The following is a 25982-nucleotide window of genomic DNA, read 5'->3' as shown; positions in this document are numbered from 1 at the left end:
GTGTTTCCCAGAGACAGATGATCTGTTCGTTCTTTTGTAAATTCAGTGGTTACCTGTATATACTTTCTGCATCTCTTATTGATTCATGAAAAATCATAGAGTTTTTTCATGTCCGTATAAAGATATTTTCTACTTTCAAGTTATTGACTGTAGAGGCTTCTTTTTAAAGTATGTATTGAGAGTTACCTTGCCAATATCTGACAAAGGGACTTTAAAGTTGTTTCATCTTTAAAGTTACAAAAATCTTGCAACAAATACATTACTATTTATCTCATTTCAGATTGGCTAAATAAAATCTGTACAGTCAATGTAGACTTGCTGAATCAACAGCGTTTTCATTTCAATTTTTGAGATACATATTTGTACCCTTTGCACTCTTGCTACAAATATGAGATTCTGCCAGTTTCCCAGTGTGCCCATCTGGTCTACTATCAAAACTTTTCCAGGTGATATTCAACAGATGACACAGTCAATTCCTAATTTTACTTTGAATATTTTTAATAATCAGTAAAGTTAAATTTTTTTCTATTCCTCACTGATTATATAATCTCATTATATAGAGAAATTATCTCCATCCATACTGTAGGTTACAAATGATTTCTTCATCTCACTATTTGTCTTTTTCCTTTGTGAGAAACTTTTCTCCAATTGAGTCATTATATTCTATTTTTTCCCATTAGTTTATATTAATTCAATCAAAATGAATGTTTTTAAGATGTCAACCCTTGATATACTATGGTAATAAGTTTTTACTTTTCAAATTTATTGAATGCAACAGCCATCAAAGAGAGTATTCATAACTGTGCCAAGAACAGTCAGGCCTGTATCAATGACACTATAAGGCCCAGGCAGTGCTCTAGTTAATACACTACAAGCCTCAAGGAGGCTGTGAACAATTGCTGTGGATCTTTTGCTTCTAGTTTGTTGAATAGCTTCTCTCAGATTATTTGCCTCTTTTTTCATCTCCTCATATTTCTTTTGGAATCCTTCAGTAAGTAGTTCTTCTTGCATCTGTAAATAAGAAGAGAGTATCCTGTTGAAAATACCCAATTGTCAGTATTTTCTGTTTAACAATTTCAGCAACTAAGTATGTCCTGCTACTTCCCACAACCACAGGTGCTTTTTGATGAGTTTGTAAAATATATCACTATGTTTGGACCTTCAAAGTGGAAGTATCCATGGTTTGTATCTCCCTATGACCCCTGAACACAATCACTGCAGTGGGAATGTGTTGGGGCTGAGCCAGGCCTGACGGCTATGCCTGCAATGTGTTCAAATCCTTTGAATGCACTTTGGAGGGGGATGTAGATGTATTTCTGACTATCTCTTGGTTCCACTGAGGTGGTATGAGAATAGACATAACAAATAATGGGAAGTGCTGGCTCTCTATAGAACACAGTTAACACATTCCAGGTTGGGGACAAAGAATGCTTCTAAGAATGCCCTCCCGGCTTATTCATGCACATTCTATACACTCTTATATCTAGCAATGACTTAGGCAATTTGGAATAAAATAGACCCAATTTTAGTGTTTTCAGCATCCTGATTTTATATCAACCACAATCTTTTACTTTCAAGACCAAATGGATCTATTTCATGTTTCTTTGTAGTTTTTTTAGAAATGTTCTTTATATCATTTTTCATTTTTGCACAATGTATGCATTTTCATCTTTGTTATAGTCCCCATACAATTCCCACCCCCCTTATTCTTAGTGGTTTTATGTAGGGCTCTACGACTGCTGTCTTATTGACTTTTGGGTCAGATCTGATCTTATAATAATATAAATAGTCATGTGTGTTTTTTGTATTCTGCAAAATGAAATGCCACAGGAGATGTTGAATCTGATACATTTAAGGCTTCACACGATCCAGGTTTATTTGATATTTCAGGTAATAATATGCCTTTGGATTTACTTTTAGGCCACGATTTTAGTTCAATTTTTTATTCTCTTCCTACTGAGGAATTGTAGCTTTGCCCTCAGTCACTGCTCAGGCCATGAAGACATACCTTCAGCTTGTGATCCAGCATCTTTTCCTGCTCTCTAAGTAGTTCATCTTTTTCTCTCTCCATCTTCTCTTTCAGTTGGAGTATGTTTTCATTGAAACTTTTCTCTTGAGCCTCTGTTATTTCCTGTTGTTCCTTCTCTTTCTGTTTCAGGAGCTCCTGTTCCTGCTCAGCTGCCTCCTTCTTGGACTGCTCAGCTGTTCCACACGGTTTTTGCAGGGGAACAAAAATAACAGTAATGCAAAGCTGTACCCTTCTGAGCTAATAGACTTTAAAAGTCTAGTAATATACTAATATATATTCTATATATATTAATAGTCTTTAAAATGTCAGGGAGATCTCTAAAACCACTAGTAGTCACATCAGGAAAATGTGTCAGAATGTGATGGGAAGGCACTCTGGTGGCAGGAGCAACAAAACAACCCTGGGTTTATTTCACAAATATCATTTTTCCCTCAGAAATAGAGGATGCTGATTGTTTCAGGATGGTTTTGCTTTCACCTGTGACAGTGCACCATAGGACCTTCCCTCTCTGCCCCATACCTGCTATGGCCTTCTCCTCATCAGTTAGGGCTTTGTCTGCCTGCAGGATGGATTCCTCTATTGGTGCCTGTGACTTCAGGAAGCTCTGGAGGACCTCCTTTGCCTGAGGAAACAACAGGGAGCAAGGCCTAGTCAGACAGCAACATCTCTTCTCTTATTAGGGAAATTATTGTTCAGTGAAACTATAAATAATATCCTGTAAATTCTTCATCCATTTGAAGAGCTACACTGGTTCTTTTCTTTCACTGGCCACAAAGTAAACACCAGCTAGAGCAGCTCACATTTTAGTTCTACAGTTTCTTCTTTCAAGCATGCTGCCCAAACCTCTCCCAGGTCACAGACAACCAGGTTTACATCCTGTTCTGCAAACACAAAGTGTCAATTGTTTGCAGTGTCTGTGCATTTTTTTTCCTGCTGATGGGATGTTTGTGCACTTATTCTTTATGAGATATCATTTTTTGACACTAAAACATGTACCACCTACCTCTTCTTCCAGAGGAGTTTCCTAAATTTCATTCTGAAATTTGAATGGCTGTCAGGTACTAGAGCTTCCCTATTAGCTCCACCACTTGATGACTGTGTCTTTACAGGCAAGCTATTAACTTCTCAGTGCATTCCTTTTCTGAATTTTATAATGGGATGCTTAGTTCATTGCAAGTAGTAGCTAATTCACATTATTTCAGGATTCAATTGATAGTCAAGATCTGGATTTAGGAAGTGAGTGCTCTAAATATGTCATTCATCAGTCACCATCACGAAAATCACTATCATCATTCCCTCAGTGTATACCTTTGTGATAACTGTTGTCTCAACTATGGACTATGTATTTGTCCCTTTTATTATATATTCTCCATATGCAGCTCAAAAACAGTTATACTGTTTGCTAGGTAAAAGGAATAGTCTTCTCATCTAGATTCCTGATAATAAATCTTATATTTGGGAAGAAATGTTTCTGGTTATTGAAGAAATCTAAATAATTTGGATATAAAAGCTAAAATGAGTTACTTTTATATTTTCCTTTATCTATGCAAATAATGCTATAGTCTTAGACCCTGCCATTCAATTTTGCTCTTCTCAGCTCTTTTTTTTTCTCACCTTAACTCCTTTCCCAGGCACCAGGTCATAGTCCTGCTCAATTTTGTTCTTTGCTTCTAAGTAGAGACTGTGTCCTCCAGGCACAGAGAATCTTCCTCTGGAAATGCTCTCCATCAAGGACTCTGAAATCTTCCTAAGCTCAGCCTGGCAATATTTGAGAGATGCATCTTCATTCTGCAGCAAGAAATTCTCCTTCTCTTTCTCTGTGGTTTCCTGCCAGTGGAAAATGGAGAAATTCCAAAAAAGAAGTTGTTAGGCAGAAAAGTCCATCTGGGATCCTTCTGGAAGAATCAGTCTTGTGACCTAAGAGTGGATGAAACACAAAATGACCAGGAGCCAGGAGACTTGTATTAGCCCCGGGTCTGATCAATTCTCTTCATAACCTGTTCAAAGTCCCTCATCTCCTCTGGGCTGAGGTCATTGTCTCAGAAATGATGGAGTTGGTAGTCATGAACTGCCAACTGCCAATTACTTTCTGAATTGAGGGGTAACTGACATAAAATATTTTATTAGTTTCATTTGTTCAACTTAATAATTTGGTATTTGCCAACATTGCACGATGATCACAACATAAAGTATTATCAATGGTTCACTTTAGATTGTGGAATTAACAATGCTTCATCCATCAGCAATGAATAATGGAAGTTATTGGATGACGGGAAGTAGACTTTCTTCTCTACTTGGAGTGGTTTGATACACATAATATACATAGCATATCAACTGCTCATTAGTGTGGTAAGTGGTATCTGAACAGAGTTCTGAATCTCTCATAAGTTCTTTCAGTGAGTGTGTACACAATTATTAGGAACAAAACTTGTTTGTCTAGTTACAATTTCAATCCCCTCTTCTATATGATTGAAATGATAATTGAGGAAATGCAAATGGCCAACAGGCATATGAAAAAATGTTCAACATCACTTGTCATCAGGGAAATGCAAATCAAAACTACCATGAGATACCATCTTACACCAGTGAGAATGGCACATATTAAAAAAACTAGCAACAACAAATGTTGGCGAGGGTGTGGAGAAAAAGGAACTCTTCTGCACTGTTGGTGGGAGTGCAAACTGGTCCAACCACTGTGGAAAGCTGTGTGGAGATTTCTGGACCTACTAAACATAGAGCTTCCATATGACCCAGCAATTCCACTCCTAGGTATTTACCCAAAGGACACAGAAACATCAATTCCAAAGAACACCTGCACCCCTATGTTTATAGCAGCACTGTTTACAATAGCTAAGCTTTGGAAACAACCCAAATGCCCAAAAATAGATGACTGGATCAAGAAGATGTGGTACATATATACCATGGAATATTACTCAGCATTCAAAAAAGATAAACACATGCAATTTGCTGCAACATGGATGGCGCTGGAAGGGATCATGCTCAGCGAAATAAGCCAAAAAGAAAAAGAAAAATACCGGATGGTCTCACTCATAGCAGGAATCTAGAAAACTTAAATAATGGACCAGGAAAATGAAAAACTATAAGAAAGTGAAAATCAAAATCAACAAAAAACTATGAACCAGAGACACTTTTAGGGGGGCGGGGGCGGGAGGGGAGGGATTGGGGTCAGAATGGGGGGCGGCAATTGTATGGGGAATATAACAATAAAATTTATAAAAAAAAAAAAAAAAAAAGAAATGATAATTGTGATTGGTCAAATAGTCAAAGGGAAACTCAAAGGCAAGCTTAGAATAAAGGAGCCCTTTCTAAGAGGAATTAATAGACCCCCAATAGTCTTTTTTTTTTTAAATAAATGAATCTTAAAAAAAAAAAGACTATTGGGGGTCTATTAATTCCTCTTAGAAAGGGCTCCTTTATTCTAAGCTTGCCTTTGAGTTTCCCTTTGACTATTTGACCAATCACAATTATCATTTCAATCATATAGAAGAGGGGATTGAAATTGTAACTAGACAAACAAGTTTTGTTCCTAATAATTGTGTACACACTCACTGAAAGAACTTATGAGAGATTCAGAACTCTGTTCAGAAAAACTAGCAACAACAAATGTTGGCGAGGATGTGGAGAAAAAGGAACTCTTGTGCACTGTTGGTGGGAGTGCAAACTGGTCCAACCACTATGGAGAGCTGTGTGGAGATTTCTGGACCTACTAAACATAGAACTTCCATATGATCCAGCAATTCCACTCCTAGGTATTTACCCAAAGGACACAGAAACATCAATTCCAAAGAGCACCTGCACTCCTATGTTTATAGCAGCACTGTTTACAATAGCTAAGCTTTGGAAACAACCCAAATGCCCAAAAATAGATGACTGGATCAAGAAGATGTGGTACATATATACCATGGAATATTACTCAGCATTCAAAAAAGATAAACACATGCAATTTGCAGCAACATGGATGGCACTGGAAGGGATCATGCTCAGCGAAATAAGCCAAAAAGAAAAAGAAAAATACCGGAAGGTCTCACTCATAGCAGGAATCTAGAAAACTTAAATAAGGGACCAGGAAAATGAATATAAGAAAATGAAAATCAAAATCAACAAAAAACTATGAACCAGAGACACTTTTTGGGGGGTGGGGGGCGGGAGGGGAAGGATTGGGGTCAGAATGGGGCGTTTGCAATTGTATGGGGGAATATAAAAATAAAATTTAATATTTAAAAAAAAAAGATTCATTTATTTATTTATACAAGCACCGGGTACAGTTAGAAGCATGGGAGGGTGAGAGAATTCACCAGAGCCAGAGTGGAGAGCAGAACAGGCAGACTGACGAAATACACTGCTGAGGGGAGCAGTGGGTGGCAGGAGAGGTCTGTGCGCCATGTGGGACCCTCCCCCAGCAGGTGGGGATGGAATCGTGCTGCAGAGGTTTTGGGCAGCTTCACAGCCCAGCGCTCAACCACTGCAGCACAGGGGAGGCACAGACCCCCATAGTCTTATCTCTGAGGTTTACACACTGCGTTTTCTCTGGGACTGTGAATATCAATCTTGTTAGTGGGATATGTGAAGATAATGGATTTTGAGAGAAAGTACCACATGGTCATTACCTAATCATTTAAATCCTTTAAAAGCATTTTCTGTAGGTTGGGGCAGAGAAGGTAGTCATGTAAAATTTGAGAACAATCCACCAAGAGCATGTGCTCTTGGTGGATTAAAAAAAAAGGGTTGGTCCCCAGGGCCTCCATATGGTAAATAACCCCATTTGAAACTTGCTTTTTACTTGTACATGAGCACAGTGCAGATACTGCGTTCATGGTAACTAGTTGCAATGATGTTACGCTCATGGTAACTAGTTTTGTTATAATAGGAAAAAAAGACTCAATCTTTTAGAAAAAGGAAGGACTATATCAAGTTCCTTCTACAATGAGAGCACATGAACCAGAGGACTGAGCAGGGTAAATCTAGGCATCTTTCTGGAAACACAAAAATAAGGCAAACAAAGCTGAGACTTATTACCACAAGCTTTTTCTGGAACTCCCGCTGGTCATCTTTGAAGGAATGCTCCATGAAGACTGCAATGGCCTCCCTCTCACAGGCTGTGTGCAGGTCTAACAGCTCCTGGAGAGTGTTGGTGGGGAACTGCACTCTCTGGGCCATCTGCTGGCTGTAGTGGTCAGCTGCCTTCCGCACAGCCTCTGAGTTCTTAAGCTGGGCCAGAGTTGTCACAGCATTCTCCAAACAAGGTACACTTCCACTGTTGATGGCATCCACGTAGGTCAAAACTAGAGTTCCCAGCCCTGAATGTCATAATATTTAGGGAATAAAAGGAATTTACAACATTTAGAGACCAACATTCTAAATTTCCCAAGAAGTTTATTGAAACAACTTCATTTTCATCTTCAACCTTGTCCTTATCATTGCTTTCTCCTCTTTCCTCTTCTATGAATCAATATCCTTGTAATAAAGTCACTTTGTATCTCTTATACCTCTCTTTTATGGTTTTCTAATTCATCATCTTCCAATCATAAGTGAATAATATCAACCTATGTAGTCAAGAATTTTCAGGAAAACTTTACTCACAGAAATAAAATGAGAAGGAACTTACTTTACAGCTAAGTGAAGTACCTAATTTATTGGCACTCTTTCCATATGAAAATAAGGGCCCCCTTATAAAAAAATCATTATGAATTTTGGGCCAGTGCCACACATATTTCTCAGGCACAAGTCCACTTGAATACAAGACACATGTGTCTGCCCAGGTGGCCTGTCCATTATCCAGCGCAAGAAGTAAGATTATATTTAAACAGTTTCTCAAACTCTCAGTGAGCTTTAAGAGCCTCATATCCTGCTATTTATTTTCTAACTGTTGTAAATTCACAGTACATCTTTTTTTTTTATTAAAGATTTATTTATTTATTTATACAAGAACCAAGGTATAGGCCAGATCCACGGGAGGGTGAGAGGATTCACCAGAGACAGAGCGGGGAGCAGAACAGGCAGACTGACGAAATGCACTGCTGAAGGGAGCAGTGGGCGCGACAGGAGAGGTCTGCCACGCCATGTGGGACCCTCGCCAGCCGGCCGGGATCGGACCAGCACTGCAGAGCCTTGGACAGCTTCATAGCACTGCGTTCAACCGCCTGGGCCACCAGGGAAAACCCAATTTACAGTACATCTTGCATCTCCTCACTGATAAACACTTTCACATCAACTCATCTGAATGCAGATTTTTATTCTTAAGAGCAGCCAATGTTTATGTCATTATTGCGTTAGTTTCATGAGATAAAATGGGGCTCAATAAACCTTTCAACAGGGAAATTTTAATGATGGATATTGCATTTCTATGTGTGACATTAGCATCTGCCTTACTTTACCACATAGAACAAGACTCAAAAGTGCCAACAATCCTAAGGAGCAATGTTTCATCACACACACTGAGCCACAATGACATGTTGTGATAATAGACTCACCATGTCCAGTGACAGTGATCCCCTCCCTTAGGGTCTTGGCTTCTGCATGTGTGAAGATATAGGAACAGAATTTTCGGGATTGTTCTTGGAAATTCAAATCCAGTTGATTTTCTGACACTTCCTCCATGTGGTGTAACAGCTTTTTGTCACTTGTAGGTTGGTCAAACACAAAATACTTCTGTTTTGGAAAGAACTTCCTGATACACTCTCTAGGCAGGTTGGACATTTGTGTTTGGGTATCATCACCTTTATGAGTGGAGAAAAAATAATCACTGAAGGAATGTTTTCAAGCTGGGGGCTAAAGACATTCATTCCAGGGATCATTGATCCATGTAGATCCTGTACCTCTAATTTTTTCTTTTTATAATTATGTAAATCAAACTTGTATAATTCATCAAAATATATGGAGAATCTTTTCTCTATACAGAACCAAGAATAAAGGGGATAGTCTCACTGGAGGAATAGATCAATGTTTTGGAGGAAAAAACCTTTTGGTTATAAAACTATTTGTATGTAACTATGTAAGCTAGTAAAATAAACTACATGAATATATTTTGAAAGTTTGGTAATTTGATATCTTTGTGATTTTGGATTTACCTGTTTCTAATCTAATGGATATTTATTCTCTAAATATAAATGGAGGAACACTTAAACAGAGTAAGTAAGAAAGATATGTGGGCCTTAGGGAGTTTGAACACTGGTTGTTACTATTAACTTTCAAGTTATCAATTTTTCTGAAATCATTAGGTCCAATAATGGATTCTAAATTTCATTGTTGAGCTTAAACTCTGATCACTGGAATTTTTCCAGTAAGGATATTGACTCCATATCCACCAATCATATACCAATAACCAATATCATAAATTTCAATCCAAAGTCAAGTAAAGATTCATCTCAACTGTTGAATGACTGGGCATAGTTCATCCTACCTCCACCGAACCTTCCATCAACCAGGACATTCTCTATACCTTTAATCAACTTCAAGGCATTCTCCAGGTACTCATCTTCAGTGATGGGGTGACCATGTAATTCCAGCTCCAGTGTGAAATCACGGACAGCCCAAACAAAGTCTGGAAAGAAACTCACAAACTCGGCTGAGTCATTTCTTTCATCAGATCTGGGAGAGGATTTTGTCCTGATGAGGTCTGCTAGTTCAGTCACGTAGCTGGGATTTAGCTAAGGAAAGAAAAGGGCCTTTCGACAAAACTTTCAGATCTCACTCCCAAGCCACTTTTAGAAACATTTCTATTTGCCCTCCTCTCCCTTTTCTCAGTTCTCCAGGAGAACTGAGTTACAGGAAAGAAAAAATAGTATCACTGCTATTTCCACACACATGGTAATACAAGGTAGTCTTGCTCCACGAAGGATACTGCAGCTGCTCCAGGGCCTGGTGGTTGATGGTCCCAAAGCTGTTGTAGACAAACATGCTGCTGAGAAGCACGGCCAGTGTGAAGATCCAGCAGTCATTCTTAGGGTCACCCTAGAAAGTTATTACATTAAGGGATGTAGGAGCTTACTCTTCTTTCACCAATCATTTCCTCACTACTACGTCATTTGTATTGTTGCTGAATAGTGGTGTAAAATAACCATAAGTTTTGAAAACAATTCTCAATGAAAAGACCTCAATTTTGGAATTTACATTTATTCCTCTCATGGCCTGAGATACTTTTGCAATTAACTCTAGCAATGAATAACACTATTCTTTTTTTTTTTTTTCGAAGATTTATTTTTATTTATTTATACAAGCACTGGGTACAGTCAGAAACACAGGAGGGTGAGAGAATTCACCAGAGGCAGAGCGGGAGCAGAGGAGGCAGAAGGACCGAAGCACACTGCTGAGGGGAGCAGCGGGCAACAGGAGAGGTCTGCGCGCCATGTGGGACCCTCCTCCTGTGGCAGGGGAGCAGCCAGGGATCCAACCGATGCTGTAGAGGCTGCGGGCAGCTTTGCAACCCAGCGCTCAACCGCTGCGCCACCCGGGAGGCCCTGAATGACACTATTCTTTTGTATCGGATAATTAATCAGTGACTAGACATAGAAGTAAGCAATGATGTTTTGTAAATTTTTTTAATCATTTAATAATCATTGAATAATTGTGCTCTATTGGTGGCAAATTATTCAATTAAATAAAGTTAACAGTTCTCCCTCCTACACATCTACAAAATATCAGATGCTGCATTTATTTATGTGAACATAAAGTTCCTGCCTCAAGAAGATGTCTTTCCAGAGAGCAGATATATATGGTAGTATGGAAAGGAAATCATGATGACTGCATAATCCAGACTAAAGGGGACTTTCAAAAAAACCAGAAAAAGTAGTCTGTTAATTCAGGGTCTCCCTGGTGGTACAAGCATTATGACGCAACCTATGAAGCTATCCGCAGCCACTGCAGCGCAAGTTCAATTCCCAGCCAGCCAGGGAGCAACCCACATGGGGCAGCACATCTCTCCTGATTAACCCAGTGCTTCCCTCAGCAGTGTACTTTGGCCAGTCTGCCTGTTCTGTTCCCCACTCTGTCTCTGATGAATTCTCTCACCCCCTGCACCTCTGGCCTGTACCCCAGCTCTTGTATGCATAAACAATTTTTTTTTTAAAAAAGTATTCTGTTCATTCAGAGTAAGAGCGTTCATGTCTAAATAGAATATGATAGCATTATGTTTTGAACTGCATGGGTTAATCATTGACAGTTGTAGAATTGTGAAGATTAATAAACCATAAGGTAGAGGGACCAAGAAAAGACAATTGGAATTGTGGGAGTGCAGACATAAGGTATGGCAAAGGTTTTTATTTGACTGTGGTTGGTTATTTGTGTGGCAGTAGTTGACATGGCTATAGTGGGATTTGGGACTGTTATGATTGACTTGTCATAGAATCAGATAACACTCACATGCACTGCAAGTTGCAAGGACAGCAATGGCTTTGTTGCTGGTATGTTTTGGTACATTGATATATGCAGTTAGATACAAAGAAGGTTTATGAAAGCCACAATCTCTTCAGAATCAATAGATCATTGTGAGTTTATATTGAGGTAATTATTGAGTATTTTATGCTCTAATATTTAAATTCAGCATTTCTAATTTCATACCCTCACTCTTTTTGTTAGTATTGGAAATCGAGGGGCCACCATTGCTAATTCCAATTCAGACTCTGACTTACATAAATAAAGAGAAAAAATTGTTTGGAGTTCAGACTAAAAACATAACATTGTCTGAGGAGATCAACATGGTGGTGGGGAAACACTGTGAATAAGTCCTCTCATTAAAAAAAAAGTTAATAGGGAGGAAAAGCGGCAGGTCCCTGCGAAAACCAGGACATGGAAGATAAATGGGCATCTCTGGCAAACTGCCTGAGAGGAAAGTTGCCATAAAAGAGGACAAAAATAAAGGAAAGCTAAGATCCCCACTGCCCTCCCCCACTCACAAAGCCAGCACACTCCAACCAACAGAAAGAAAAAACAACAATGAGAGCAAAATATAGATCAAGCGGGACTGTGAGTGGAAAGGAACTATTGCCAGCACTGCACCACCCCACAATGGGAACTGTGGAGAATTGTGGGGGGAATCACCATGGAGGTGATCAAATGGCCCCATGCACCATTAGAGGAAGATAAGGACTCAGGGGAGAGACCTTCATATAGCCCAAGGCCAACCGGTAAGCTTGTGTGAAAAAGCATGCACACTCAAAAAGCATATGCAGATGCTGCTGCCCAACATGGGAACGGTCACTGAGGTAAATGACCCTCACTGAGTAATCAAAAACCAGGCATTCGGGCACAGGAGTGGGGTGCAAAAAGCACCATTTCTGTGGACACTGAACTGGGCTACTGGCCATGTCACAGATCCTAGTGCTTTGGAAGTGAGATCCAGGGCACAAAATTCAGTGCATGGGATCCCCATGACGCGTGGCACAGGGCAGACAGCACCTCTACACCATTGAGCCATTCCACGCCATCCCCACTCAGTTCCCTGGAGACCTACGGGGGAAAAAGCACAAAGGATGTGGAATACTCATCAAGGATACTAGGAATGATCAAAGGATACTAGGATACTAGGAATGATCTCTGGTTCCAGCTAGTGATCTGAACAAAATCACCAACTTCCTAATATTTGGAAGCCAGAGTTTCCAAAACCACCTTAAGGCTCTGAAATGGGGTGGGCCATGCAAACAGGGCTAAGAAGGGAAAAAAAGGCATGGAGCAAGACCCCATTCTGGAACTGAGAACTAGGCTCAGTATTTGGGACATGGAGGTGCCATAACAATGGCACTGCACAGGGTGACAACCATTGTTTTGGATCTGAGACTCTGAGGTTCGGAACTAGAGCACAGAAAACAGGGCACAGGATCCACATAGCAATGGGCACAGCACTGGGTGAACACGGGGAAGACACAGCACCTAGCATGAACAACAGCCCCTGTATCGAGGTGCTCCCCTCCCCTCCTTCATTTTTCAGAGAAAACTCCAGGGGAAAACCACAGTTCAGTAAGTACATTTCTCTAGTGCCACCTAGTGACCAGAGCAAAATCACCAGCTAAGTGATTCCCTGCTGGAACTGAGTAAATACGTAAGGAGGGAACTGTAAGAGACAGTGCCCAGCAACACAACCACAGCATTAACACCCTGGTGGAGTTTTGGCCTACCAGTGCTGGTATCAGTCTGGTAAACTATTTTTGACACCCCTGAAGAAGCAATCCAAAGAGTAGCCCACGAACACCAGTGGCACAACGTCCCAACACATAGAACAAATTAGAAAGCAAACAGCAGGGAGAAGGAAAAGTACAAATAACCAAGCAATCCCCCAGGAGAAAGACACACCACAAAAAGAAAATAAATCTCCAGAGCTCAACAATGACATGGAAGAACTTCTCTGCCTGTCAGATGGAGAATTAGTAATCATCATGATCAAAAAGTATAATGAAATGAGATGAATAATCAATGAAGAGTGAAAATGAGACCTTACAAAAGGAAATAAAAGAAAAGGAGGAGACTAAAAGATTACTGAAGGAGACAAAGAGCTCTTGTCAAAGCATTGAGAACAGTACTGGATCAGTACTCTTGAAGATACAGAAATAGAACAAATGAAAAGAGAAAAAGAGAGAGAAGTGCAAAGTAAGAAGAATGAGAATACCCTTAGACAATTATCAGACTCCATGAAGAGAGGAAATATAAGAGGTATAGTTATTCCAGAAGGTGAGGATAGATACAAAGGATCTGAGAAATTATTCAAGGAGATAATTGAAGAAAACTTCCCAAACGTGAAAAAGGAGATAAATATAGACATACAAGAAGTGAGAAGAACACCCAATTACCACAATGAAAAGAAAACTACAGCAAGACACATAATAGTAAAGCTTGCAAAAGTCCAAGACAAAGAAAAAATAACTGGCAAGGGGGAAGAAACAGATAACTTATAAGGGAAAATCAATCAGGTTAAGCTCAGACTTCTCTGAAGAAACACTACAGGAAAGAAGAGAATGGAGTAACATATTCAACAAATGTCAAGACAGCAAATGCCAACCAAGAATACTTTACACTGCAAAACTCTCCTTCCTCTATGAAGAAAAAATATGGACCTTCTCAGACAAACAGAAATTCCTTACAACTAACCCTCCACTCCAGAAAATACTACAAGAAGTTCTAAAGCCAAAACCAACAGAAGGAATGATCATGAAGAACAGAATAAAGCAAAGAATAAAATCACAAAAAAAGACAACATGGCAAATACAGATGCCAACATATCAGTATTAACGCTAAATGTAAATGACTTAAACTCATCAATAAAAATACACAGAGTAGCACACAGGATTAAAAAAACAAAATCAATCCATCTGCTGTCTCCAGGAAACACATTTAACAACAAAAGATAAACACAGATTAAAAGTAAAAGGTTGGAAAACAATCCTACAAGCAAATGGACCAAAAAAAAAAAAAGAGGAAGGAATAGCTATACTTATATCAGATGAAATAGACTTCAAATTTAAAAAAAGTAAAAGAAACATAGAGGAAACTACATTATGATCAAGGGAACAATACATCAGGAAGATACAAGATACAACACTTATCAACATATACCACCAAATGAAGGAGCATCAAAATATATTAGACAATTATCAGCTCTGAAAATAGACATTAAAGAAAATACATACATAGTGGGAGACTTCAACACTCCACTCTTACTAATGGAGAGATCAATGAGACAAAAAATAAATAAAGACACTAGAGCCCGAAATAAAGTCATAGAACTCATGGACTTACCAGACATCTATAGGACACTGCACCCCAAAAAATCCAAGTATACATTTTTCTTAAGCACACACAGATCATTCTCCAGACTCAATCACATACTAGGCTACAAGACAAACATTAACAGATACAGGAAGATCAAAAATCATTCCAACTATCTTTTCCGATCATAAAGGCATCAAGCTAGAAATAAATCATGAAAAGAAAATAAAGAACCCTCCCTCTTCATGGAGATTGAAATCCACACTACTAGAAGACCACTGGACTTCTAGACCACTGGACTTCTTCAAAGAAGAAATTAAAAAATACTTTGAGTTGAACGACAAGGAGGACATCACTTTCCAGAATGTATGGGGTGCAGCAAAAGCAGTAATAAGAGGAAAATATAGAGCAATACAGGCTCACACCAAGAATCAAGAAAGAACTCAAAGAAACAACCTAATCTCACATCTCAAAGAGATAGAAAAAGAACAACAAAAAACCCTAAAGCCAGTAGAAGAATAGATAATAAAAATCAAAGCAGAAATAAATGAAATAGAATTTAAAAACACAATCCAAAAGATCAATGAAAGCAAAATTTGGTTCTTTGAAAAAAATAAACAAAATAGACAAACCTCTAGCCAGGCTCACAAAGTTAAAACAGGAAAAAACACATAAATGGGATTATAAATGAAAGAGGAGAAATCACAACAGACTAAGTAGAAATCAAGAGAATAATCAGAGATTACTATGAACACACTTATATGCAAACAAATTCAACAACCTAGAGAGATGGACAAATTTCTAGAATGATGTAGTCATCCAAAACTAGACAAAGAAGAAATGGAACACCTAAACAGACCAATTACTAGCAATGAAATTGAGGCAGTAAACAATGCACTCCCCAAAAACAAAAGCCCAGGTCCAGATGGCTTCACAAATGAATTCTACCAAATGTTCAGCAGTGAGTTTATCCTACACAAACTCTTTCAAAAAATTGAAAAAGAAGGAATACTACCAAATACATTCTATGAAGCCAACATTACACCAATACAAAAACCAAACAAAGACAGCACAAAAAAGAAAATTACAGGCCAATCTCCCTAATGAACACTAATGCAAAAATCCTCAACAAAATCCTTGCCAACAGAATCCAAGAATGCATCAAAGGGATAATACACCATGATCAAGAAGGATTCATCCCAGGAGCACAAGGATGATTCAACATATGAAAATGGATCAGTGTAATGCAACTCATCAACAAAAAGAAAAATAAAAACCATATGATCTTATCAATAGATGCTGAGAAATCATTCGACAAAGTGCAACATCCATTTATGATGAAGGCCTTGAAATTCTCAGGATAGAAGGAACATACCTTAACATGATAAAAGCCATATATGACAAACCCACTACCATATTATTCTCAATGGCGAAAAGCTGAAGGCCTTTCCTTTAAGATCAGGAACAAGACAAGGATGTTCTCTCTAACCACTGCTCTTCAATATAATACTGGAGGCCCACACCAGGGCATTAAGAAAAGAGAAAGACATACAAGGAATCCAGATAGGGAAAGAAGTCAAACTATCACCATTTACAGATGATATGATAATCTACATAAAGAACCCTAAAAACTCCACAGAAAAACTATTCAAAATAATCAGCCAGTTCACTAAAGTAGCAGGATACAAAACCAACACACAAAAATCAGTAGCCTTGCTATACACAATCAATCTGAAGAAGAAGAAATCAAGAAAACCATCCCTTTTATTATTGAAACAAAAAAATCAAATACTTTGAATAAACTTAACAAGAGCTGAAAGACTTATACAAAGAAAATTATAAAACACTGTTAAAAGAAAGAAAAGGAGACACAAAGAAATGGAAAGACATTCCCTGTTCATGGATTAGAAGAATAAACATTATTAAAATGTCCATCCTACCAAAAGCAACATACAGATTCAACACTATCCCAATAAAAATCTCAATGACATTCTTCAAAGAAATAGAACAAATACTGATGAAATCTATATGGAACCACAAAAAACCATGAGTAGCCAAAGCCCTACTGATGAAAACAAAGGAGAAAGAAGTGTCACACTTCCAAACTTCAAGCTATACTACAAAGCCATAATAATTAAAACAGTTTGGTATTAGGGGTCTCCCCTGGTGGTGCAGCGGTTGAATGCTGGGCTGCGAAGCTGCCTGCAGCCTCTGCAGCACTGGTTCGATCCCTGGCCACCGGCGAGGGTCCCACATGGCATTCAGACCTCTCCTGCCACACGCACTGCTCCCATCAGCAGTGTATTTTGCCAGTCTGCCTGTTCTGTTCCCTGCTCTGGCTCTGGTGAATTCTCTCACCCTCCCGTGCTTCTGACTATACCCAGTGCTTGTATAAATAAATAAATAAATAAATAAATAACTAAATAAATAAATAAATAAATAAATCTTTTTTTTTTAAAAAAAGAGTTTGGAATTAGAACAAAAACAGACACACAGACCAATGGAGCCAAATATAGAGCTCAGAAATAAAACTACACTGATATGGACAACTGATCTTTGACAAAGGAACAAAGAATATGCAATGGAATACGGACGTTTGTTCAATAAATGGTGCGGGGAAAACTGGACCACCACATGCAAAAAAATGAAACTAGACCACTATCTTTCACTATGCATAAAAATCAACTCAAATTGGATAAAAGAACTGGACATAAGACCAGAAACCATAAATATATAGAAGAAAATATAGGTAAAACACTACAAGACATATATCACAATAATATCTTTAAAGACACATCACCCAAAGCAAAGAAAGTCAAGGAAAACATAAACAGCTGGGATTACATCAAACTGAAAAGCTTCTGCATGGCAAAAGAGACATTAACCAAAACAAAGAGACACCCCACTGATTGGGGAAAGAATCTTTGCACTCCAGTAAACTGCTAAGGGTCTGATCACAAAGATACACAAAGAACTCACATGATGCAATGAAAACAAAATGATCAATCCAGTCAAGAACTGGGCTGAAGAACTTAAAAGACATTTCTCCAAAGAGGAAATGCAAATGGCCAACAGGCATATGAAAAAATGTTCACCGTCGCTAATAATCAGGGAAATGCAAATTGAAACCACATTGAGATACCACCACACACCAATAAGAATGATACATATCAAAAAAACAAGCAACAACAAATGTTGGCAAGGATGTGGGAAAAAGGAACTCTCCTACATTGCTTGTGGAAGGGCAAACTGGTCCAACCACTATGGAAAGCTGTCTGTAGGTTCCTCAGTCTACTAAAAATGGAGCTACCATATGACCTGGCAATTCCACTACTAGGGATCTACCCAAAGGACACAAAAAAATTGATTCAAAAGGACACCTGCATTGCAGATTATTTACATTAGGCAAAACCAGGAAACAACCCAAATGCCCAAAAATAGATGACTAGATCAAAAAGATGTGTCATATATACACAATGGGATATTATTCAGGATTCAAAAGAGATAAACTCATGCCATTCGCAGCAACATGGATGGAACTAGAAGGAATTATGCTCAGTGAAATAAGCCAGAAAAAAAAAAAAAAGGAAAAATGTCGGATGGTTTCACTTATAGCAGGAATATAGGGGAACCCAAGAATATACCAGTGTAAAAAATAATAACAGCATAAAACACAACAAAGCAAAACCAGACACTTTTAAATCAAAGACATACTGCAGGGAGGAGGAGGGAGAGTGATCAGAGGGAGGGAGGGAGGAGCACAGGGAACTGAGGTGATGGTGCAGGGGTGCATTGGTGAAGGAAACTCTATGGGGACTACACCTGAAGGGGTGGCGGGGGAAGCAAATATTTTTTAAAAATGAACAATGATGTAAAAACTAAAAAATTAAATATAAAATTTTAAAAAATAAAGAAAAGGAATGCTTAAAATAAAAAACATAACATCAAAATTATTTCATTATCATATTTTTGGTGGGTGTATTCATGGTTTTATATAATCAGTGAAGAATTCTTCAAAACTCAGAGTATTGTACTAAAACCTAATAAGTAGTCCTGCATAGCTGAAGCTTTTCTGGGGATTTATTTAAACGTTTATTTATTTATCATACAAGAACTGGGGTACAGGCCAAGGTGTGGGCAGTGAGAGGTTTCACCAGAGACAGAGTGGGGAACAGAACAGATTGACTGAAATACACTGCTGAGGGGAGCAGCGGAGAGGTCTGGAGAGAAGAGGTCAGGAGAGGTCTGCTGCACCATGTGCATAGCTCCCTGGCCAGGGCTCAAACTCCTGCTGCAGTGGATGCAGAATGCTTCATAGGTTGCATCTTAACCCCTTGTGCCACCAGGGAGGCCCTTTGGGGATTATTTTTGTAGACTATTTCAAGAACGCCTGTCCTCATGGTTCCTATTCTCAACCCCATTATTTCCCCAACTCCCAAACCCCTACACAAACCTTAACTAAAACAGTCTATTGGCCCCATAGGTTATAGCTTCCTCCAGATGTTTCCCATCCTGAATGATTAGGTTTGGTTCTTCATTTTTATATCCATGGTGCCCTATACTGATAACCTGCTTATTTCTTACTTCCCTAAACTAGACTCTGGGTGTTTCCTTCCTTCACTGTGGTATCTATAGTACTTAACACAAAAGTCTCAATTCAGCAACTAGGTCCCTTTTGGACAAGTATCATTCCATGTAGTGTTAAAAATGAGAGGGTCTATTGCTAATAAGTAAAGTACTAATCTTTAAAGGAAACAAATTCAAGAAACAAAATTTAACCTCATTGTTCAAAGTATTATGTCATAAATTGAGGTGGCAAAGTGAAATATAAATAGGGTATCAAGAGCAAAGAAGACACTGTGCCTTACCTTTTCCATATCCCCCAGGCCCTCAGTGTCCAGAAGGACCAGGGTGTGCTTTGGCTTGGAGGGGTGGGGCACACACCACATCCAGATGCCCTTGGTTTCAGACTGCACTGTGGAGCCCAGAGGGGAACATGAAATGGAAGGGGAGAAAGTGTTATTGATAATACATAATCAGGTAATAGATAGTCCAGGATGTCCATGGGTTACAATGTTTAAACTTGTATGTAGCTCAGCAGTTTACATTTATTAAATTTGTTATGTATGTATGTTTTATATACTCTGTCTATGTGTTATAGATGCACAGTAGAAAATACCAAATAGAGAAAGAGAAGGGCATATATTTGATCCCTGATTGCAAGGAAAAACTACTATTTCAGCAAGGACAAGGAAACAATTTATGCTTATTAAGGAAATTCTCAAGAAGGAGTTTGTATTCCTGGTTCATCTCTCACCATTATGGACTCAAATTATGTCACATTACTGATTTATATAAATTAATTTAGTTTAAACATTTTTAGAAAATTTTTTTTTTATTGAGGTAACATGGCATATGATTTGTTGGTTATATTTCACACAGTTCCTCAGTCTACATTACCAACCACACCCATTATCAAGGTATCCATAGTTCTCACCATAGTGCAGGCACTCTATGCTCTGTTCCCGACCACCACCCTCCTCTTTTGGAGCTCAAAAAATAGCAAGTACCTAAAGAGGCAACAAGTTAGAATAGAATTCTTGAAATAACAAATGCTAGTAGTAAGTAAATATGGGGATAATTTCAAGCTATACAGAGTGAGGCCAATAACTGCAGAAGACCAATAACTATATAATCCATAAAAATAGTCACTAAATCAGCAATAGTTCAACAGCCTTTTTTCCCAGTTTTATTTTTTGAGGATGTGTATAATATCAATTGCTGATATCTAATACGCATTTAAATTGCAGATAAAGTTTGAAAAGCTATCTGCTAATATCTAGAATGGCTGAAAGTATATCTATTCTATGAAGCAACAGTTCTACTTCTGGGAATAAAAGAAACACAAAAGATCTAAATACAAGAATGCAGCACCATACATAAAAACTAGAAATAATACTGATGTTCATCAAGAACAAGTGGATACATCAATTGTGCTATTATTGGACACTAGTATAGTATAGTCGGTAAAAATAAATAACATATACCTATGACAAAGTCTAAGGACTTTACTATAAACTTCTTGTTGAGCAATGGAAGTAAGAATAGCAGAAATATAATTCCCTTTATATAGAGTTTAAGCTATTTCTGAGACATACATATGCAGATTATAAAACTAATTATAGAAATGAAGAGTGAGAGAATGCACCATGAAAACATCAACATTGATGAACTCTAGTATTTTGTTGATGTTTTATTTTTACATATGGACAATGATTTTGCAACCCTCTCGATGTTATAGCTTGCAATTAGGTAACACCAAATAGAGAACAAAAGGGGCTATAACTGATCAAATTTTGCTATAAAATGATGCAAAAATGCTTTAAGATAGCCTCAGTTATATGGAATATGCTGGTTTCTACTGACTGCTCTTTATCCATCCATTTTTAAAATGAAGTCCTGTGAGCAGTATTTTTGTTACTTGATATGACCCTAATTAGAACAAAACTGATGTTGGAACAAGTAGAGAAATACTTGCTGGGCCTGCCCTACTGAGCAGAAATAAGTCATGGAAATATAATTAATGAAGTATCCTTTGTTAAAGTTTGGGAAAAGGAGATTTAGGGTAGATGGAGTTGAAGTGACAAACGTAGCAATGATAATTAGTGTTCTCCAGTGGGAAGTGCTAGACTTTTCCTCAAATGACCCTAAAGGAGGTGCCACATCAGCCTCTGTCCTCACTGCTGAACCAGCATGTGTCCCCTGCCCTGGAACAGCACTCACCACGGTTCTGTCCTGCCAGGCGGTTCATTAGGTAGGACTTCCCTGTGCGATACAGCCCTGCAATGGCCACCACCACCACGGGCTCCGAGATCTTCTCCAGAATCCTCAGTGCTTCTGGATTTACTGTGAACTGCTTTTTCCTATTTTCCACTAGACAGATGGGGGCTGTCATGATGGATCCAGAGGCCATGGTGAGCTGTAACCCAGAGGAAGAACTCCAAAAAATAAGAGCACTGCAGGTCAGAACTCACGGTTTCACAAGCCATGTACATATCAGCCTTCTGCTTTGGAATGTATATCTCAATTTTCTACATTTTGTGTATTTCTAAAGACCATCATATAGCCTCTTGCATCAACATTGGTGCAGTCTGGGCCTCCCTGGTGGCGCAGCGATTGAGCGCTGGGTTGCGAAGCTGCCCGCAGCCTCTGCAGCGCTGGCTTGATCACCGGCTGCTCCCTGGCCACTGGATGAGGGTCCCACATGACTCGCAGACCTCTCCTGCCGCCCGCTGCTCCCCTCAGCAGTGTACTTCGGTCCTTCTGCCTGTTCTGTTCCCTGCTCTGGCTCTGGTGAATTCTCTTAACCTCAGTGCTTCTGACTGTACCCAGTGCTTGTGTAAATAAATATATAAATCTTTAAAAAAAAAAAGAAAAAAAAATTGGTGCAGTGGCCTAATGAACCTTATATTACTGATGAATCCTTAAACCTGATCTATAAAGTAAATGGAATGAAAATATAAAAACTGAGCACTTATGATGAAGATGTAAAACACTAACATTTTGGGACTAAATGGAGAAAGAAAGGGAGCTAGAGATAAGGAGTGTCCAGAATCAATATCTCATTAATGCAGAAATATTTTTCGAGTACCTACTGTGAGACTTGTTCACGGAGCTGAATTCTAGTGTGTTTGGAGGGATGGAGAGATAGACAAGTAACAAAGAAGCAAAATTACAAAACACACACACATGTATATACAGTATATGCTCAAGGAAAATAATGAGGTAATAGGCATAGGAAGGTTGAAGGTTGAAGGTAATAGGCATAGGAAGGTTGAAAACAATGAGGTACTAGGCATAGGTGGTTGAAGAGATATGGGGTGTGTCATGGCAGGCCTTTCCTAGAATGAGAAAATAAATGTATCAGCAAAGGTGATGAGAACAGGTTGGTGAATTGGTGGCAGCAGGAACAGGCTGGAAGAAGAGTGAACCTGAGCAAAAGAACAGAGAAAGCATGAAACTCTCTCAAAACACATCACCTTAATACCTGGAACAGTTATGGGTGCAGGAATTATGATGAAACACACTTAAAATGCAACCTTATCCAGATATAGGACTCTGGGTAGGAATTGTAATGGGTACAGGAATTAATTTATGTAGCCAGATTGAAATTTCTTACTTATGGGGTGACAGGTAGAGAGGTTGTGGTCAAGGTGGTTTAGGAGCTTCCCAGCTCTGTCACAGTCCTACATCTGGGCAACGTTCTAGTTTAACTTTTCATCACAGTGATGGGGTGATCACATGAATCAGCAGAGAGCAGAAAAGAGCTTTGAACACTTCATGTTCTCAAAGAAAATTCTAAATAAAATTCACATGTCCCCATATTTTCCTAGCTGTGTGACCACTGGAAAGATTATTAATGTCACTGTGCCTCAGTTACTCTTTGGAAAACTGCACTTTCTATTCATAAACCCCTGGGGAGGATAATTAAGGTAATTAGTGGACAAATGTCTCATAATTTTTATAATGCTCTTCAAATATTGCTGGTACATAGTAAATGCTACCAAGTAATGATAAAAAGTTGAGTGTTTAGGAAAGAATCTCTATACAAAGATGAGGGATTGGCTTTGGATTGAAACAGTGGCACCTCTCTCCTGGCAGCAAGTAGAGGAGGACACCTGTCATGAGGAGGAGGAGCAGGCAGGAGAGGACCAGCTGAGGGTGACAGCTGAGGGTGCATTAGAGGGAGAGTGAGTCAGGCCAGAGGAAGCAGAGTCCTGGGGTGTCAGAGCACAAATGCTGGAGCCAGGCTGTCAGGGATCAATCCCCAGAGTTCAAATCACTTCTTGTCTGTGAGACCTTGATAAAGGAGCACGTCTATTAGTCTTCGATTGTCATCAGTGTTATAGGAAGAACAATAATTCCTGCCTGAATCATTACTATACAGGTTATTTACAGACAGGCACTAAATATTTTTTAATCCAGTATTAATGTACTATTTTGACAATGAGTATGTTAGGCAATATGTAAAACTATATGGTTACATTAGTGAGCTGCTAATTGCCAGGAAATATAAAATACCCAAAACCGTTTTGTCAGAAAATACCATCAACTTGTTTAACAGGTTTTCTGTAAAAAACCTCTCTCCATTTTCTATTGGTATTGGGAGAAGAATGGAGAGAGTCTGTTTGTGTTGTGCTATATGCAGGAGGAATGATAGACTTTATTTCTTATATTGAATATTTTAAAAGTTTAGGGAAAGCAGAGGGGGAGGCATAAGAACAGAGAGGGAAGGAGGAAGCACAGTGAACTATGGTTGTGGACTTGGTCGTCCACGTGATCTGGTAGTGGGGGCAGTATGATGGTGATAACTCATGTTATCATCACAATTTTAAAAATTAAAATTACCACAATATTAAAAATTAATTTAAAATAAAGTATTAGAAGGAATAATTGTGTTTATAGCAAGTATACTGATGATGATGTTTAAATTAAAGTAAACTGGGTCCTGTGATCTAGTTGCCCATATTGCTACCCCAGACACCAGCAGCATTTCTTGTGAGAAATCTGCCTCATTGGCACCAATCAACACCCTAACTACCTGTGGTATTTCTTGTATCACAGTTTTAACGAAAAATTTAGGTACTCAGCATTTGCCAGCCCAGCTCTTGCTAAGTGAGCATAAAGAAACCAAGAGAAAGGAAACTCAAATGTAAAGGTTAGGTTCCAGCTGCTCACTTCTGCAGACAGTCACTTAATTCTGCCTTTCCCTCCCTTGGAATAAGACTTTTCTTTACTTCTAAGCTCTCAGTCTCTGGATTCTCCCACAATCCACCTGAGCCGATCTGGACTCTGCCACAGCAACCACTTAGACACAACACCCACAGCTATAAACTCCAAACAAACAAGTCCTGTGAAACACTTGCAGAAGATGGAGCCACCTGTTGGATAATTTCCAAAATTTTCTGTTCGCAAGAGTCATCTGGAGTGACAGATAAAAAGAAATACCCGAAAACATGTCTTCTCAGCAAGTATCGGGCTGTTCTGAAACAGCTCTTGTGTGGACCTTGCAGTATACACAGCGAGTGATAGACAAACGTGATTAGACCTTACAGGTATTTTTCACAGTGGACTAGTGAATGTGAGATACTACACAGTCTTGTAGAATCTTTGGAATATTAAATGTTGCTGATACAAAAATAGTCTGTAGTCAACCATGTAAGGATTCCAATTGTAAATGAAGAAGCTTTTTTTCTCACTGTTTCTCTAAGGACTGTTCAACAGCATTCTCTGATGCCTGACTGGGGTGGTGCTGGAGGTTGGACTGAGGCGGGGGAAGGGCTTAATCGGGTAATGTCTGAGGTGGGGCAGATGGAGATGGAGGAGCAGGAGTCCCACACAGTGCCACTGTGAGGGGGTGGGACTAAGAAATGGGTCGAGCACTGTTTCCACAGACAGGGGTTCTGAGGGGATCCACTCCTCCCAAGCAGGGCTCTCTGAGGCAGCCTGGATGGGATCCTGAGGAGAAGGAGGGCACCTGAGGACAGGGTGAGGACACCTTCACCTCACAGCTGCTTCAAGTCCAAAAGGAGAGACTGAGCTAATGGAACAACCCCCACCCCCGTTCCTCCACCCCTACTCACCCCGCTGCTCTCTCCTCACCCCTCCACCCTGACTTCACCCCACTCCCACACCCCACTCCCACCCTCACTACGTCTGGACTCTTATGCTGCCTCTGGCTGCCTTTGGAGTGGGCCTTGCACTTGGGAATTTGCTTTGTTGTTAAAATAAATATACAAGACCAAGTTCAGGGGGGAACTCACCGGGATTGGGCGCTGCAGCCAGGGAGCAACTTCTCGGCTATCCTTGCTGCCTTGGTCCTCTTCTCCTTCCTGGGACTCAGGCAGTGATTCTCTTTTTAAGTTGAAGATCAAACAAGATGTGAGACTGTTAAGCCCTGTTAATGGACATTAACATTAATTCTGCTTTCAGAGAAGTGAAACCAGAGGAAGGAGGTGCTCTTTTCTAGGAGGTGATGGTTTATTTTCAGTTATCTTTTTTTTTTTTTTTTTTTTCGCAAAGGTGGGGCATATGATAAGGAGGGAGAAAAAAGAGGTTCCACCACACTTGGTTTTGAATTCTAGGGTTTTCCTCCTTTACATGTGACTTTAGCTTCTTTGACTCCAGGATAAATACAGAGAAGCAGGCATGAGTGTAATGGTGAGTCCTAGGGCTACTT

At 39.2% G+C, this 25982-nt stretch overlaps 1 protein-coding gene across 1 annotated transcript; it reads right to left on the bottom strand.

Moving 5' to 3' along the window:
• Positions 1–762: 762 nt before the first annotated feature.
• LOC119236769 (guanylate-binding protein 7-like) lies at positions 763–25706 on the bottom strand. The gene is made up of 11 exons (XM_054691534.1): positions 25567–25706; positions 21527–21722; positions 19612–19718; positions 9891–10000; positions 9489–9685; positions 8521–8766; positions 7067–7347; positions 3644–3856; positions 2549–2651; positions 2009–2202; positions 763–1011 (listed from the first exon to the last, which is right to left on the bottom strand). Exons 2-11 carry the CDS (start codon positions 21714–21716, stop codon positions 763–765), a joined length of 1890 nt encoding a protein of 629 aa, XP_054547509.1. The 5' UTR covers positions 21717–21722; positions 25567–25706.
• Positions 25707–25982: the final 276 nt, after the last annotated feature.

This window comes from Talpa occidentalis, unplaced genomic scaffold (genome assembly GCF_014898055.3).
Source record: "Talpa occidentalis isolate TD23 unplaced genomic scaffold, MPIMG_talOcc4v2.1 talOcc4.9, whole genome shotgun sequence".
Classification (NCBI taxonomy): Eukaryota; Metazoa; Chordata; class Mammalia; order Eulipotyphla; family Talpidae; genus Talpa; species Talpa occidentalis.
Note: the sequence above shows the minus strand (reverse complement) of the source record. Positions and strands in the feature narration are given on the sequence as shown.